At 36.6% G+C, this 16,663-nt stretch overlaps 1 protein-coding gene across 1 annotated transcript; it reads right to left on the bottom strand.

Annotated features, from left to right (window-relative positions):
- Positions 1-11,420: 11,420 nt before the first annotated feature.
- On the bottom strand, positions 11,421-15,719 carry LOC149162815 (protein NRT1/ PTR FAMILY 5.2-like). Its single transcript, XM_089435803.1, has 3 exons — positions 15,510-15,719; positions 14,676-15,238; positions 11,421-12,564 (listed from the first exon to the last, which is right to left on the bottom strand). Exons 1-3 carry the CDS (start codon positions 15,705-15,707, stop codon positions 11,631-11,633), a joined length of 1,695 nt encoding a protein of 564 aa, XP_089291929.1. The 5' UTR covers positions 15,708-15,719; the 3' UTR covers positions 11,421-11,630.
- Positions 15,720-16,663: the final 944 nt, after the last annotated feature.

Raw genomic sequence — 16,663 nt, 5'->3', positions numbered from 1 at the left:
TAGTGTTTGCTTTCTTTCTTTGCTCTACTTTTTCGTTTCCATGTTTGTTTTCTTGATTACTTAGTTTGGTTTGCTTGCTTGTTTTCTTTTCTTACTTGTTTTTCTTTCGCTTTAGTTTTTCTCTTTTATTTCTTGTTTTCTTTTCTTGTTTGTACCTGTAGGTTAGCCTCACATGAAACCGTGTTTGTCTCTTGAGGCAAGCCAGGAAAATATAAGAGGACTTGTACAACTATCAACATTTGGTTATCTATTGTCCTTTCTCTTTATGAAGAGCTTGTTGTCTTCAGTCAATGATACCCTGATGGAAAATATGTTTTGTTCAGAGTGAGTCTTTGGTGAAAACACAACACTTGCACTTTAACTACTACCGCCTAATATAATAGGCTTTTGTGGGTTAACCCTTGTCAGCTCAGTCAAGCATGAGTAAGGTGAGGGGGAAAACCTCAAACAGTATGTGAGAGGTATATATAACATGCTTCTCTTAGGGGATAACCTATTTTTCTCTCAATAAGTCGGGATCCCTCTTCTGCCTTATGAAAATAAATAAGTACCCATGCACAGTTCTTTGAAAAAAAATGAAAAATGAATAAGGCAAAAGAAGAGAAAGGCTTCCTGTGTAGAGAGGTGATGCAAGTAACTTCGCCAGGGTATTGACCAGGCTTGCTGGTAGCGAATCGGTGCTTGTGTTCCTGCATGACTCCGTCGGGGTACTATCAAGGCCTGCTGGTAGTGGAGCAACACCGGAGATGAAACTAAGACTCTGACATTTACATTACTTGTACATCTATATACCCCTCATCCCAATCGAAAGAACTTAGTTGAATTGGCTTGGAATGCATGTTGACCGATCAAGAGAATGGTAGGGACTATTTCTTTCGCCCAAGCGAGTGCTTAAACCATGATGATCAAATAATCGAACAATACTTCGGGAAAGGTTAGACTCGCTTTTCACGAGAGAATGTCCATATAGAGAGCTGGAATTCCACCAGTGTGTTGCCAATGTTATAGCAACTACAACCACCCTCCAAAATTTTGGCTTGCATGCAAATTTCAGAGCATACCTTGGATCTTGTGATCGATCGTTCCTTGGTCACTTGTTGGTAAGCTAATGATCTCAGGCTCCCTCCTTGATCTTAAGATTTGTTTACGTTATCATCTTTATGCAGTATGTGTCATCTTTGGGCATCAGGATTATTGTTTGTCATGTAAAGGGAATTTTGTTCAACTTCAAGGGGAAATCTTGTGCGTATGGGTTGTTCTCATTACATATACATGTTTCACACTCACTTCATGCACCCTTGTCACAAAGGTTGTTGCGTCAAGAAGAGTATGTCTTTTATGTTATGGATGGTATATGTTGTATCACTAAGTGTACGTGTGTGATCATAGCCAAGTTCTATCACTATTTGCATCAATCTCATTAATTTCACACAGCCCAGTTTCCCGAGCAACCTAGCCTCATCCAACTTTTTGGAACTACACACTTTGCTTCTGCAACCCTCAAGTTGTTTCCCTTGCATGTTGAAACTGCACAATGCACAGAGACCCCAACCTCCCTTGGCATCCAAAAATGTGTAGTGTTCCCTCCAGTGTCCTTCCCCAGCTGGAACTCACTGTCTTCAAATACTACACAATGTTTTCCCTCAAATGGCCATCCAACGCTGCTCTTCGTAAATGCACAAAGCAATCAGGCAAGCAACACTTCTCTCCAGAAATGTGTATAGAAGTCAGGCAGCCAACACTGCTCTCAAGAAATGCGCAGAGCAGTGAGGCAACTATCACTTCTCTCCAGAAGCGCAGAGCAGTCTGACTGTCGTGTGTTAAGAAACTGTGCAGAGGTTTCCTCCAAGGATCCCATCCTGCAACAGTGCTCTGTCATTAGAAAAAGTGCAGTATTTTCCCTCAGATGCATAGGCTGCACTGCACTTAGAAACTGCACAGATGTGTCCTTCGAGAACCCCGTCCCACAGTAGTGTCTTTCATCTCAAAACTGCACAATTCTTTCCTAACTGCCTAGTAGCCTTGATCTCAAAAATTTCGCAGTGCAGCCCAACCTTGCTTTGGAAAACTACGCAGAGCAGGCCAACAACCTTTCTCTCAAAAATTGCGTAGAGAAGGCAACCCAGACTTGCTCTGGAAAACTGTGTAGGTCATCCTGGCAACAACCACTATTTACTAAAATTGTGCAGATCTATCTCTTAGTAACTACAAGAAAAGGTGGCATGTTGCATCACTCTCAAGGAGTTGAGGAGAAGGAACAAGAAACCAGGTTATGATCAGGACCTCATGTAAACTTTGTCAGATGCATGATCATCTCGAGCGTAAGTAGGGTAAGTAAAGAATACCTTTTGAAGTGCATCTCTTAGTGAAGCTTGAAGGACTGCTTGTCATTGTCATATCATTCTGTCTTTGATAACATGTATGTTTGTAAGCACGAAATCATTTCATGTGTTTCCATTACATGTCTTGCTTCCTTTTCTCTTGTTTAACCAACTGTCTTCTCTGGAATTTGATTTCTATGTCATGCTTGCATGTTTGTTCTAGAAATTTTGAAGGTTTATCTTTTGGTGCATGAGTTTCTTTCGCTTTGTGAACATCGGTCACATTTGCACACAAAGTTGTAAACATTGTTGTGCAAGTGTCGTCACGGTCGTTTGAAGATTTATCTAAAGTGTCGCACTTGTAGCTCTTAACCTTTGAGTCAGTCCCACTGAGAACTTTCTTTTCTTATTGGTTTGGGGTTTCTTGTCATTGAGTCATGCTAAGTGTGCGATCACAATGTCATGTATACACAAGTACACTTTCTTTCACACTTAGTCATTTTCCTGAAAATCTGTCGACCAGACAACCCTTCGTCAACTGGACCCGATCTCGGTGACCTTGCACTACTACCCAGAACTGCACAGAACTTGAGGCTATCCTCTGAGTAGCCTACACTACGCAATTATGGAAATGATCTAGTTACCTGACTCTTAGAACTGCGCAGAAGTTGTCCCAGAATCCTATCCAGTCTTCACTTCCTGCAAGACCTCCCATCAAGCCTCCCGTTGGTCAATAAAAAAAAGAACTTGAGTTGTGACCCTGGGTTACACTGAGCTCTATAATTTCATAGAGATATCCTGCCCTGCCCATCTTCTCTATGCTGCAACCAACCTAGGAATTGCGCAGAGTTGTCATGCCTTGCCATCTCTTCTTCCCCGTTCTACGACCAGCTCAAGAATTGCACAGAATTGTCCTGTCCTTCCTTTCCTTACCACTCTGCAACAAGCTTATGAATTTTGCGGAGCTGTCTAGCCCCAGATTGTCTCTCAGGATTGCGCAGTTTTGACCAGCAGCTCCTGTAGCCCGACCTTGTGCACCTCTGGAAAACTGCACAGATTTTTATGCAAGTGCCTCTTGCTACCTACACTGTCTTTCCCAGAGAAATTACACAGATCCCAGCTGGATGACCTTCCCGGTGCTCACCTAGAAAATTTCACAGATTGGCCCAATAGCTCCCCAACAGCCCGCTTGGCCTTCCTCCCAGAAACTACGCAATTTTGTGTCCCAGCTGGGTTTTTCCCCGCAACTTTCACTGCTCTCTCAGATCACCAAAATCTATCTCCCAGTGACATCTGTGCAGTTTTTCTCGACAATGCTTTGGAGCCTTGTATCCTAGCCTATGTTGTGCTCTCCGCAGTTTCCATTCCTTGTCCCTCTCCCGACCACCTACACTGAAATGGAAAACAATGCATCATGTTAAACTAGGAGATTTTTGGATTTGGTGTCATCTCGTCATGGGTGATTGCAGGAATAGGTACATCAATGAAACATGGCATGATGATGAACGAGATGGAAAAGAGGTGCATGCAAGAAGACTTACTCACGGTCAAACCAACACATGAAGCACATTGAGCAAGCGGGCAAAGGGGACACATTCACATGCATTGGCAAGCAAAGACCAAGACCATCGAAGACACCGCACACTTTGCCATGCGGAGGCGAAGACATGTTACACTGAGAGCATATCATCACTTACCAGCAAAATAGTTTGATATGGACACCACGGTCAGCTAGTACATGTCAGTAGTGTCATGTTGATTTGTGTCATGAGTTGTCTTAGCCGCATCACTACTATGGGCCATACTTGTTGTAATCAATGTATTGTAAAGTGGAAGTCCAAGAGATACACATATGAAGTCAAAGAGTCACGTCAGCTGAAAATTCATAGGATGTCAAACAGTCATGAGGGAAGTCAAAGAGGCATAATGGTCAGTCATCCCCCTTTGGAAATATATACCCCCTCATTGTATGCACAAAGGAATTTTCACCTTGGCTCCTCCCACATAGCCTTGAGAGTCCGTAGTCTATTATTTGACGAGCGAGGAGTGGCTCCAATGTCCCACTACTGGGACAAGTGATGTATGGTGTACAAATGTGTCTTTCATCTTTTGCTTAATTCAGAAGCCTGTCTCAGGCCAACACATTTTCACGCATGTTTTGTATCTGTTTGTAAGACTATTCTTTAAACATTTGTAATGCATTTTTTCTTAATCTGTACTAAGATAGTTGAACTACTTCGGTTATTTTAGTACTCATATTGTTGAAGATGTGTTTTATTGTTTATAGATGTTGCCCCGTCTGTGTGGAATACTCCGCCATACATTAGACAGACCATCTTTGTGTTTTCTTGGTTTTAACAACTCTCACCCCCATGTGGACTATTTTGCTGGATGATGTACATGTTTTCCCTTGAACTTTGGTTTTCACGACTGTCGCATCCACTATGGACTATTCCGCTAGATGTTGGATATACCCTTGTTGTTGTTCACATGTGTTTCTTCCTAGGTTGGGACTATTCCCTCTCATCAAGAGGCTCACTTTACCTCCCCCCTTTTGACAGTAAGAGAACCCGAACACAGAGTTACATTAAGCACTCACCAGGCACACTCACCTTTCTTTCTTGAAGTTACAAGCATAACACTCTCATGTGCGGAACAACAAGAGCTAAGGAAAATCCCTAAGATAATGGAAATCAAGCCATTGTGTCGGATGGGACTCCTACACCAAACGGTGTGAGGTCTATTTGGGACTTCATACTGGGGAGATCCCCTTAATGTTGGAGGGTCTAGCACTATCAACACCTCTCTAGTCTCATACCAAAGGCATCTCATAACTTACCCCAATTTTTTGTTTACTCATAATTTGAATTTATTTATTTCTAAATTCAAGTTTTTTCATAAAATTTTAATGGTTGCAAAGTATTTTTTTTTCAAGTATGTTTTTTTTTTTTGTAATTCAACACATGCTACCTTGCTAAGGCAACCCTTTATGCTATTGGGACTCAGATGATTGCAAAGTATGCTTTGAATTTGTTTATTTCTAAGTCACATTTATTCATAAAAAATTAATGGTTGCTTAAGAACATAGTTTTAAAAACCGGTGGAGAAAACCGGTTACTGGCCTAACCGGCCGGTTGGAAGCCTGGCCGGTCGGAACCGGCCCTCCTAACCCGGTTCAGACCCTCATTTTCCCAGAAATAGGCCCTAACCGGTAAAAACCGGCTGGTTTAGGGCGGAACCGGCCGGTTTATAGCAAACCGGCCGGTTCCGTCCTAAACCGGCCGGTTTATGGACAGGCCGCCGGTAAACACAAAAAAGCGCAGCGGTTTAGGTTCTGAGGGCGGTTTAGGGGTTTTGGGGGTGAGGGAAAGGTGTTTTCCCTCCAAAAACACCCTCACACTTGCTATAAGACACCCCTCTCACTCTCATTTGTCTCACACAACTGATTTGGAGTGTTTGTGAGTGTTTGTGAGTTTGTTTGTGAGCTTGGAGAGTGTGGAGTTTTTGCTGAAGTAGTCATCTTGGAGTTGGAGTTGGAGCTATTTTGGAGATAGTGTGTAGCTGTCAGTGGAGTTGCCATCATCAAGAGGAGGCTAAGGGAGCTACTTTGCATTTCCAGGTAAGGATTTGCACTTGATAATTCCTCATTTGAGTCTGCTGTCCATGAATTATTTTTTTTGTGCTATAAACTTCTCACTTCAATGATCTATCATCTATGCTAAGCCTATGAACTCTCTAGCTCTATGCTATCAAATTTTGTAGCTTGCATGTGCATTTTTTTCCTACATTTATCATTGGTTTTCCATGTTCCTTAGCTGCAATTTTTTTTTTAAATGGCAGATTTATTTGCAAATTGTTATTATTTCAAGCAAACATGGCTCCAAAAGGAAAGGACAGTGCATGGGCTCATTGTGATGTAATTGAGGGAAAAATGATATGCAAATTATGCCATAAATCTATTGGAGGTGGGGGTATTCTTAGGTTGAAACAACACTTGGCTGGGGTAAGAGGCCAAGTAAAGCCATGTGATGCACCAAAAGAACTGTTAGGTCCTATTAGGGCAGAATACATTGCCAAGCTTGAAAAATTTTATGAGGATAAGGCTAGGGAGAAGGCCATCCAAGATGAAATTGCAAGGAAGAGGGAATTAATGGAAACCATGAATCTTATGAAACAGAGTGGGTATGATGATTATGAGATTCAAGACTCCACTTCTATCCCTTCCACCAATGACCCCTTTCACTATGTTCATCCTTCTGTTGGAGTTGGCCAACCATCAAAAGGACCAAAGAGACCAAACATCCAAAGTTATTTCTCATCTTCTGCCACCATTGCCTCTTCTAAATCTAATCCCACTTCCTCCCAGCCAAGTTCTCAACCCACTTTGGATCAGCATTGGAAAAAACAATGCAAAGAAACTTCTCACCAATACATTGCTAGATGGTGGTATGATTCAGATATCCCATTTAATGCTGCTCGCTCACCTTATTACCAAGCTATGTGGGACTCTGTTATAGCTGCAGGAAAGGGCTTCAAAGGCCCTAGTATGCATGACTTGAGGGGAGCTCTTTTGAAAAAAGAGATATCTTCCATTGATGAGTATTTGTTTGAGTTTAGAGAGTCATGGGTCAAAACAGGTTGTTCCATTATGTCAGATGGATGGACCGATGGAAAGAACCGCACTATCATTAATTTCCTTGTTTCTTGCCCTCAAGGAACCATGTTTTTGAAATCAGTTGATGCATCTGATAGGGTAAAGGATGCAAGCCTTCTATTTGAGCTTTTGGATAACATTATTCAGGAAGTTGGGGAGCAGCATGTTGTGCAGGTCATCACTGATAATGCCTCAAACTATGTTCTTGCTGGAAAGATGCTTGAGGCCAAATATAAGACGATATTTTGGACTCCATGTGCTGCACATTGCATAGACCTCATGCTTGAGGATATAGGCAAGGTGGAGTGGGTAAAAAACACTGTAGAGCATGCCAAGTGCATTACAAAATACATTTACAACCACTCATGGGTATTGAGCCTAATGAGGAAACACACTGGAGGCAAAGAGCTTGTTAGGCCTGCAATTACGAGATTTGCAACTCACTTCCTCACGTTGCAATGTCTCAATGGTCAACATAGAAACTTGCAGAAAATGTTTTCCTCTGATGAATGGTCTGAATCTCGGTGGGCTCGTAGACCAGATGGAAAAGACACCAAAAAGAAAGTGTTAGACACTTATTTTTGGAAAAGGTCTGTAGAGCTTGTGAAAATTACCGAGCCCCTTGTTAAGGTGCTAAGGTTGGTGGATGGGGAAAGATTGGCCATGGGCTACATTTATGAAGCTATGGATCAGGCAAAGGAGCAGATACGGGCAGCTTACAATGACAGGTTAGCTAAATATGGCCGTATATGGGAGATCATTGATAACAGATGGAACAATCAACTCCATCATCCTATACATGCAGCCGGGTATTTTTTGAACCCAAGGTATCACTATAAAAATCGGCTAGGAGATCAGCATGATGGGGAGGTCAGAGCTGGATTGATTGATTGCTTGGAGTGCATGGTCCCTAACCATGTAGACCAGTTGGATATACATAGACAGCTTACTATTTTCAATCAAGCAAGTGGTACTTTTGGCAAAAACTTGGCAAAGATGGCAAGAGATGTGGACCAACCAGGTAAGCAATTCCAATTTCCATTTTGTTTTTCATTTCAAGTTAAAATTGTTTACGTTCTTTACAATTCAAATTATAAACTAAGTTACTAATTATTGTCTTTTTCTTTGCAGCACATTGGTGGGAGTCATTTGGTGGCCAGTGTCCTCAATTGCAAAGGTTTGCAATTAGAGTCCTCAGTCAAACTTGCAGTGCTTCAGGTTGTGAGCGCAATTGGTCTGTTTTTGAGCGCATACACACGAAGAAGAGAAACCGTTTGGAACAAAAACGGTTAAATGATCTTGTTTTTGTGCAATACAACCTTCGACTGAGGAGGAACCAAATGATGAGCAAATCACCTGATCTAGATCCCATTGTGTTGGACGATATTGATCCAACATCAGAATGGGTGGAGGAGACTGAAGATCCTGTGTTTGAGGCTGATTTTGATATCGACATGGCTTTAGCGGAGGATGAGGCAGATTATGTGGCGGCATCAGAACCAGGATCAGTAGCGGCATCAAGGAAAGGCAAGGAACCAATGGAAGGCACTAGTCGTGCAGGTCGACAAACTCGTGCTTCCACTAGGTCCACTTCTATTTTCATTGGTGGCATTGATACTGATGTTGCAGATGAGGCAGAGGCATCCTCAGACTCTGAACCAGATGATGTCTATGTAGCTCCTGATGATGATCCTGTGTCTAGTAGTGGTGATGGACTTGATGATTGATCATGTGTACACTGTAGACTTGTAGTAGGCCAATGGCCTCATAGCTTGCAGCATTGTTTTTGGACTTTATAGGCCATTTAGAGCCTCATTTCTTATGTATTTTGCTATTTTGTCGATGATATGTATTGCACTCGGTGCCATTTTGATATATTCACCTTTGCATGGTATATAAATGAGAAAACTTTGCATATTTTGTCTCTATTGGCTTGGAATCATGGTTTTACATCTTAAAAATAGTTTTGTTTCATTAAAAATTAATTATTTAATGTATTTTTTAAAAACCGGTTCGTTTAGACCAAACCAGTCCCGGTTAGACCGGTTCCGGTCGGTAAACCGGTTAGCTAGGTGGACCGGTTCGGTCACCGGTTCCGGTTTTAAAAACACTGCTTAAGAATGAAAGTATGCTTTAATATCATAGTAAATAATCTAATAAGATAAAGATGATGGTTATTCAATAATGGGAGTTAAATCATAATTTTAGTCTATTTATTATTATTATTATTTAATTAATAAAATAATTAGTCTCTTATGTGGAATTCTAATTTTCTCCTACTGGTGTAGGTAAGAGTAATTTCTTGCCTTAAGGAAAAGAAAAAGAGAAATGAGCTCCTCACAATTCACGAAAATAGTAAAAAAATGATTTTTTGTGATAAATAATTACCTTTTTAAAGTAATATAAAGCATAGATATATTTTTTAGGGTTAAGTGATTATTAAAAAATTTACGAAGACAAACATATATATATATATATATATATATATATATATATATATATATATATATATATATATATATATATATATATATATATATATATATATATATATATATATATATATATATATATATATATCTATCTATCTAATATATATATATATATATATAATAAATAAATAAAAAATTAAAAATTAAAAATTAAAAAAAATTAAAAAAAATAAAAAAATAAAATAAAATAAAATAATTGTTTTTATACTCACAACAAAAAAATAACAAAATACATGTAATAAGATATATGTGATCTACTAGATATTAAGAAGCTAACATATTAAATAGAATTCTTTAACATTGTATTTATATGCTAAAAAGGAAGTGAGAGAAGTGCTCCAAGATCACCATCATTATGTTGAGTTAAAAGGTCAATAAGGTTGGTTATGTGACAGATACTTGGAAAACTAAATTGAATATGGGTATAATATGGAAATCATAGTTTCATTGACTTAAAATGTCCAAAAAGGTTGATAGTGTGACAAATATTTTCAAAACTAAATTGAATGTGAATATAATATAGAAATATATAGAAAGCACTTTTCATCTTCAACCCTCCTAGGATTGTCAAGTGACAAACTCTTTCGCCTCATGGTGTTTTGGGAATTGATCAATGCCCAATTTCATTATGGAGCTCATGAGAATTAGTTTTAATATTGACAATGTTGATTTTCTTTTTAACATTAGTCAAGATAGAGAGATAATTTTGGTTTTCAAGATTGGAGTTGATCACCTCCTTATAATATTGTAGTTTCATTTTTCCTTCCAACTCTTTGTTTCCCCAAAATTTCTCACTAAATTTGGAAGTAATGATACTTTTAATATTATCTGAATTTGCAAGATTATCTCCTCCTTTATTCCCCAATGGTCTAGCAAGATTCAACATCCTAATGCCACCCTAATTTGAGTTAAAGGTGGGGCTTTTGGTTAGAATTAGAAGCAATTTTAGGAAACATCTTGGCATCTATGTTGTATAAATTCTTCTTATAAATAAGATACATAGTCATAGTCATGGTTTCAATGTGGAAACACTTGCTTGAATTAAGAAGATACGGTAGGGAGTATTTCCTTTAATGTTGAGGTTGTAGGTTATAAACTATTTTGAGATTTGCTCAATCTTCCTCCATGACTCTCTAGATATACTGCACCCCCAAACCTCACATCCATATAAATTAAAAGGAGTGACAAGAGTCTCAAAGATGAGCTTCTTTTTATCCCAAATCCTAAGCTTTGTGAACTTACAATTGTTAATTCAAATTCATAGTAAGATTTCCAACTTTCAGAGATCTTTTTCTCAATGTTACAATTCGAATTGAGCTTATGATGGATGTCCATTATCAAATATTTAGATGAAGGAACATCATCCAAGAAGATGTTGTCATAAATGAAGGTATCATAAGTAATTATTTTGGATTTAATTATGGTGACTTTAGTTTTGTAATGGTTCCTTGTCAAAAGATCAATATGATTAGCATAAAAGAAAATAGTTATGACCGTACTAGTAAGCTTGGAAGCAACACAACTTGCATCCTCTAAACACTCTTCCAACTTATCAATCATATATTTCATTATTTATAACAATCAATTAAAAACTAAATTTAAATAAAATAATAATTAATTAAAAATACAAAAATAAATATAAAAAAAGTTAATTATACTATCATTAAATCATACCAATGCAATTAAATAAGACAAATAATAATTAATTAAAAATACTATAATATGAAATTTATTTGTATTTAAATTTAAATTTAAATTGCATAAAATTATATTAAAAAATCAATAAAAATTAATTTACATACCATAAGAAATTGAAAAAATACTTCTAATATAAAAGATAATTTTAAAATAAAATTACATTTAACTTATATAATTAAATGAAAAATTATGATAAAATTGAAATTACAAAAATATATATTAAATTCAATTCAATTTTAGTACAGCATAGTTGCTCCACTTTTAACAATATATAAAAAGTCAAATTACATTATTTCAGGAAAATTTGCAACTCACATTGCTATTTTACAAGTAAACCACTTGAATTACAAACCTCACATAATAACCATTACCATTTGCAATTACCAACTTCAAATAAACAAGAACATATATGCAATCCCATCCATAGAGGGTTATTGTTCAATGAGGTTATTTCAGAGATCCACGTCATCCAGCAAATGGCATTTCTATTTCCCTTGATGGATCAATGTCATCTGTTGGGGAGTTGAGATCCATAGGGCTTCCCATTGTTCCTGTAATTGGATGGACATGGCCGCGTTTGCTAAATGCCTCGTTGGTTTCTCTCTTATACACATAAAACCGGGAAACGATTAGGAAGAAAATAATATTGATCAAACTGAGAATAGCTATGAAGGCATAATAGTAGTAAATACGAGATGCATTCAGATTGTTTAGAATCCAGCTGGTGTGCCCCTTCCGTCCACTAACCCTAGTTGTACCTTTCAACATAAAAGTAGCGAGAAACCCTCCGAACCCTAGAGTACTAGCATAAAGTGCAGTCCCTGTGCTTTGCATGCTCTCAGGGGCTTGATCATAAAAGAATTCTATCTTTCCCACTTCAATGAAGGCTTCTGCCATACCTCCCAACACAAACTGAGGAAGCAAAATGAAAACTGTGAGGGGGGATATTGCTTTTGCTTTGTCTTCAAGACCATGTGCTTTCACAAAACTAATCCTTTTTACATCTGTTATGGATGCCACTGCCATGGTTATCATGTGGATGAAGAGGCCAATACCAATCCTTTGTAGGATTGTGATGCCTCTAGGATTTCCTGTGAATCTTCTAAAAATCTTTACTAGTACTCTGTCATAAATTATAACAGTCAGCAACATTGACAATGCGAAAAATGTTGTGAGGGAGCCTGCAGGGATCTCAAAGTGATGGCCCATATGCCTATCTAGTGTTGTTCCTTGCTTTATGAATAGTGTGGATATATGGGCAATCATGGTGCTTGGTATGAATAGAGAAACCCAAATTGGGAGTAATCTGATCATAAGCTTGGTTTCTTCTACTTGAGTTACTGAGCACAACTTCCATCGACTAGACGAGCCATCCTTTGTTGCGGCTTTGTCCAAAAACCTGTAAACGTAAAAGAACAATTTTTTTTTTTTAATGAGTAAATCTGTAAACCTATATGAAATTCTTTTATTTATACCATATTTAAAACTATTATTCTTTTCATAAATTCAGTTAATTGTTTTTTATATCTATAATATAAACCATTCATAAAAGAATACTTTTGTATATAACTTGACTTGTAATATCAAGTTGATAAAATGTTTAACAATTTATTTTTAAGTTTGTTAATCATTTATTATTATTATTATTATCATTATCATTATTATTATTATCCAATTTTAAGGTTATGGTTAGACATCAAATTGGTTTATAAGACTTTTTTGTTTGTGGGATAAGGGACCTATTTGACTGCCAAGTCACTAAAACATATATACTTCGTACTCTCTCATATTTGACTTCTTAAAAAAAAACACATGCTCTTAACTATTAGGCCCACTCAAAATGTATTAAATCAATGTAATATTATTATATTATCATTTTTATATAATGTAATATTATTATTTTCTGATTGTCAATTATTAATATTCAATTATTTTTTTTTATAGTAAATTTCCAATAACACCAATTACATATTTAAAAAAATTATATATTTGAAATTTTTTAATATTACAAATATTTAAATTTTAAATTTTATTATTATTATAAAAATTTATATGATGATGATGATGGTTAACCTCCCGTGAGACCAAATTTTAGTCTATTGGACCTAAAGAAACAAATTATTTAGTTTGATTTAAGATTTATTACTATGCTCAAAAAGCTTGGAGAGAACCCTCAAGAGCTCACTATAATTTTGACATCGTAAAAGGCTAGGAAGGTCAGTATTGCAACAAAGATTATGAAACTGAGATGTAATGTGGTTGTACGCCGCGCACTCTAAGAGGAAGTAGTTTTCATTCTCGATGTTCCTATTCTGACAGAGATGGCAGATCTTTCCATCCATGGTGTTTTAGGAACTGCTGTTTCACTATGGAACTCATGAGAATTCGTTCTAATCTTTGCTATATTAATTTTCTTCTTTGACCTGGCTAAAATAGAGAGATAATTTTGATCTTCTAGGGTGGGGTTGATGACCTTCTTATAATAACTTAATTTTCTTTTAGCCACTAAATCTTTCTCACACCACATTTTTCAATGTTTTACAATGCATCATTCTTGTTGATTTCACAATAGTTTAACCAGACCCTCCTGTCTTTGTTTTGATATCATTATTATAATAATATAAATAAAAATTTAAGAAAAAAAAATTATACAATATAATTATGTTCATACAATTTATATTATAAAATTTAAATGTGAATTAATATAAAACTTTTTATCTATTATTAAAATAATTATATAATGTAATATGATATTTATATAATTATTTGAAATTATAATATTTATTTAAAAAAATAATAATAATTAATATAAAAATTCATTCGGTCAAAATAATTGTAATTATGCAATATTACATTTTATATGTAAATATAACTGATTAAAATTATCAACATAAAATAAATTATTATATTTATTTTATAAAAATTATCAACCTACAATAAATTATTATATTTATTTTATAAAAATTATAAAATTTAAATGGAGTTTATTATCAATTTTATTTTATAAAAAAATAATTGATTTTTTTAATGTGGTTCAAGGATATTGAGTGACCACTGTATAGGGGGAAAATTTAACTAGATTAACTTGAAAGTTTTAACCTTGAATTAAATTAGCAATGCCTAACCTCAAAAGCATCCAAAAAAAGTTTTAACCTTGAATTAAATTAGCAATGCCTAACCTCAAAAGCATCCAAAAAATTTAACTGTATGTGACCTCTCCATAAACAAAGCTTAAAAATCTCTCTATATGCACTAAATTAATATCATCCCGAAAAATCATTCATAATAATAAAAAATAATTTCAATATATATAATAATAACATTTTCCATTCTTCTTACTTGTGAATAAAAGAATAGGAACATTTTGACTTAAATTCAACCTAATTATAAAAAATAAAAATAAAAAAACCATTTCTTCTCTAACCCACTGTAGGGCTTTATCTACTAGTGATCATGGCTTGCAGAAAGTAATTCAAGCTGCAAATGAAAATTAAAGTTGGCTAAAATCACCTCAATGTCTGGGTATGAGAAATGGGGAACCTTCCTTTAACAACATACTCTTTGGGGTCAACCTCATAAAATTGGTCGGGATCCGAAGGTACCTTCACTTTCCATTTACGAACTGCTGCAACAATTACCTGCGCCATACGATTGAATGGATTCCCATTCTGAGGTTTGTGTCTGTAAAATGGAGTGCCTATTAAGAATAGGACGAAAGATATGATCAATCCGGCCGTGGGAATAGCATAACCCACAGAGAATCCCACACGGTCCTGGATATATATCAGAAAACTATCTGCAAACAGCATCCCCAGAAACACACTGAATATCCACCAATTGAAGAAAGAGGCCTTCTGAAGCTTCTCCTTGGGATCAAATTCATCAAACTGATCTGCACCGATGGTGGAAATGTTGGGCTTTGTACCGCCGGTGCCCACAGCAAGAATGTACAAAGCAAAATAGAAAATTCCAACTTCAAAACTCGAAGCTTTCTCACATGTGGTGGACGCCGAGTTGCACTCTGGGGGTCTCAGAGATCGCAATGAGACGGCTAAAGTCAATAATATCATTCCCTGCATCAAGTACAACAAAAGCCCACATGAAACTGGCAATTCTTTCTATAAATTTCATTGAAAGTGCTCAGAGTGTTTGCTTGCAATTTATGTAATTATACAGCAAAGGTTTTCCATATAACCAATTCAACCAGAGTGATTATTTTTTATGAAATAATAAATTTGGAGATTCAGTATCTATGAAATCTAAAACACTTAATTAATCAAACGAAAACCGGAAGTCTTTAGTCAAGGGAAACTATGGAAGAAAGCAGAGAGACGAACTGCAGACCAGTATATAAACAAGTGAAAACACTGTGAATGTCCAATAGCGTCCCCAGTGAGTGTCTGCAATATATGCGCCGATGACAGGGGTGATCCAAACTGTACCAGACCAGTTAGAGACATTCGATGACGAGCTCACAGTTCCTTCATGCAGCTTAGTTGTTAGGTAAATCACCAAATTGGAGGCAATCCCATAGTAAGCCATCCTCTCAAAGACCTCATAGGCTGTCATGTTTAAACAACATCATCCGTCAATCCTTACCATTTCTACTTCACCAACAAAAGTGAATCACCAATTTCTAATTCCTAACGAGAAATGTCACTCGTTACAAATTGCGACGAAGGAATCAATCAAAGAAGCCTAATGATAGGTATTTATTTATTGATGAGCAAAAAGCATGTAAGTGAAACAGACCACTGCATTGCATATAAATCTTACCAACGATGAAGGAACAAGCCTTCCATCTTCCAGTTTTGGACCTGAGAACGGGCCTGCCTTTGAGATCGACAGAGCCATCCATGGCAATTAATCCTTCAGACTCCATGCTATATGCAGCTTGCACTAATCAGTCTATGAGCTTTGATCAGTGATAATCGCCAGAAACTTTGAAGTGTTCGCTCCTACTTATATGGTTTTTTTTTGTGTGACCCATGTGCCACTCACTATGTTCGCCGCCACTCCGGCTTCAGACCTGGATGCGCATTCCCACATTTCGCAAGGGTTCGCAATCTGTACCGTCAGATAGAGCGGGCAATGACTTCATTAATTGTAAGATGTGGTCCAACGATCATGTAAGTTATTAGGATGTGGTCCAACGATCACATGTAGAAGTTTGACTTCATTAATGGTAAGATGTGGTCCAACGATCATGTAGGTTATTAGGATGTGGTCCAACGATCACACGTACAAGTTTGATCTCGACATCTTTCTTGATTCGTGCTAATAGGAAGACTATATATTTGTTTCATTTTATTTAGGAAGAGTATATATATATATATATATATATATATTATTTCATTTTAATTAGGAATAGTCGTCCTCTTATCGTTTCAAAATCATGAAATCAGATTTCTGCCCTTCTACATTGCTTAGCGTTGACTTGAAAATGGGTGAAAATGGGTTACGCCCTGCATTGCTTAGGGTTGACTTAAAAACGGTGA

Source organism: Pinus tabuliformis, chromosome 5_2, assembly GCF_031772625.1.
Source record: "Pinus tabuliformis cultivar Carrire ecotype Pingquan chromosome 5_2, CPIR1, whole genome shotgun sequence".
Classification (NCBI taxonomy): Eukaryota; Viridiplantae; Streptophyta; class Pinopsida; order Pinales; family Pinaceae; genus Pinus; species Pinus tabuliformis.
Note: the sequence above shows the minus strand (reverse complement) of the source record. Positions and strands in the feature narration are given on the sequence as shown.

Bases quoted from the DNA above. Each gene is read 5' to 3' on its own strand.
- LOC149162815 (XM_089435803.1), bottom strand. From the start codon at position 15,707: ATGGCTTACTATGGGATTGCCTCCAATTTGGTGATTTACCTAACAACT. The intron at 15,239-15,509 runs GTCTGCAGTTCG...TACTTGATGCAG, and splicing joins TTTCACTTGTTTATATACTG to GGAATGATATTATTGACTTT. The intron at 12,565-14,675 runs GTGATTTTAGCC...TTACGTTTACAG, and splicing joins TCTCATACCCAGACATTGAG to GTTTTTGGACAAAGCCGCAA.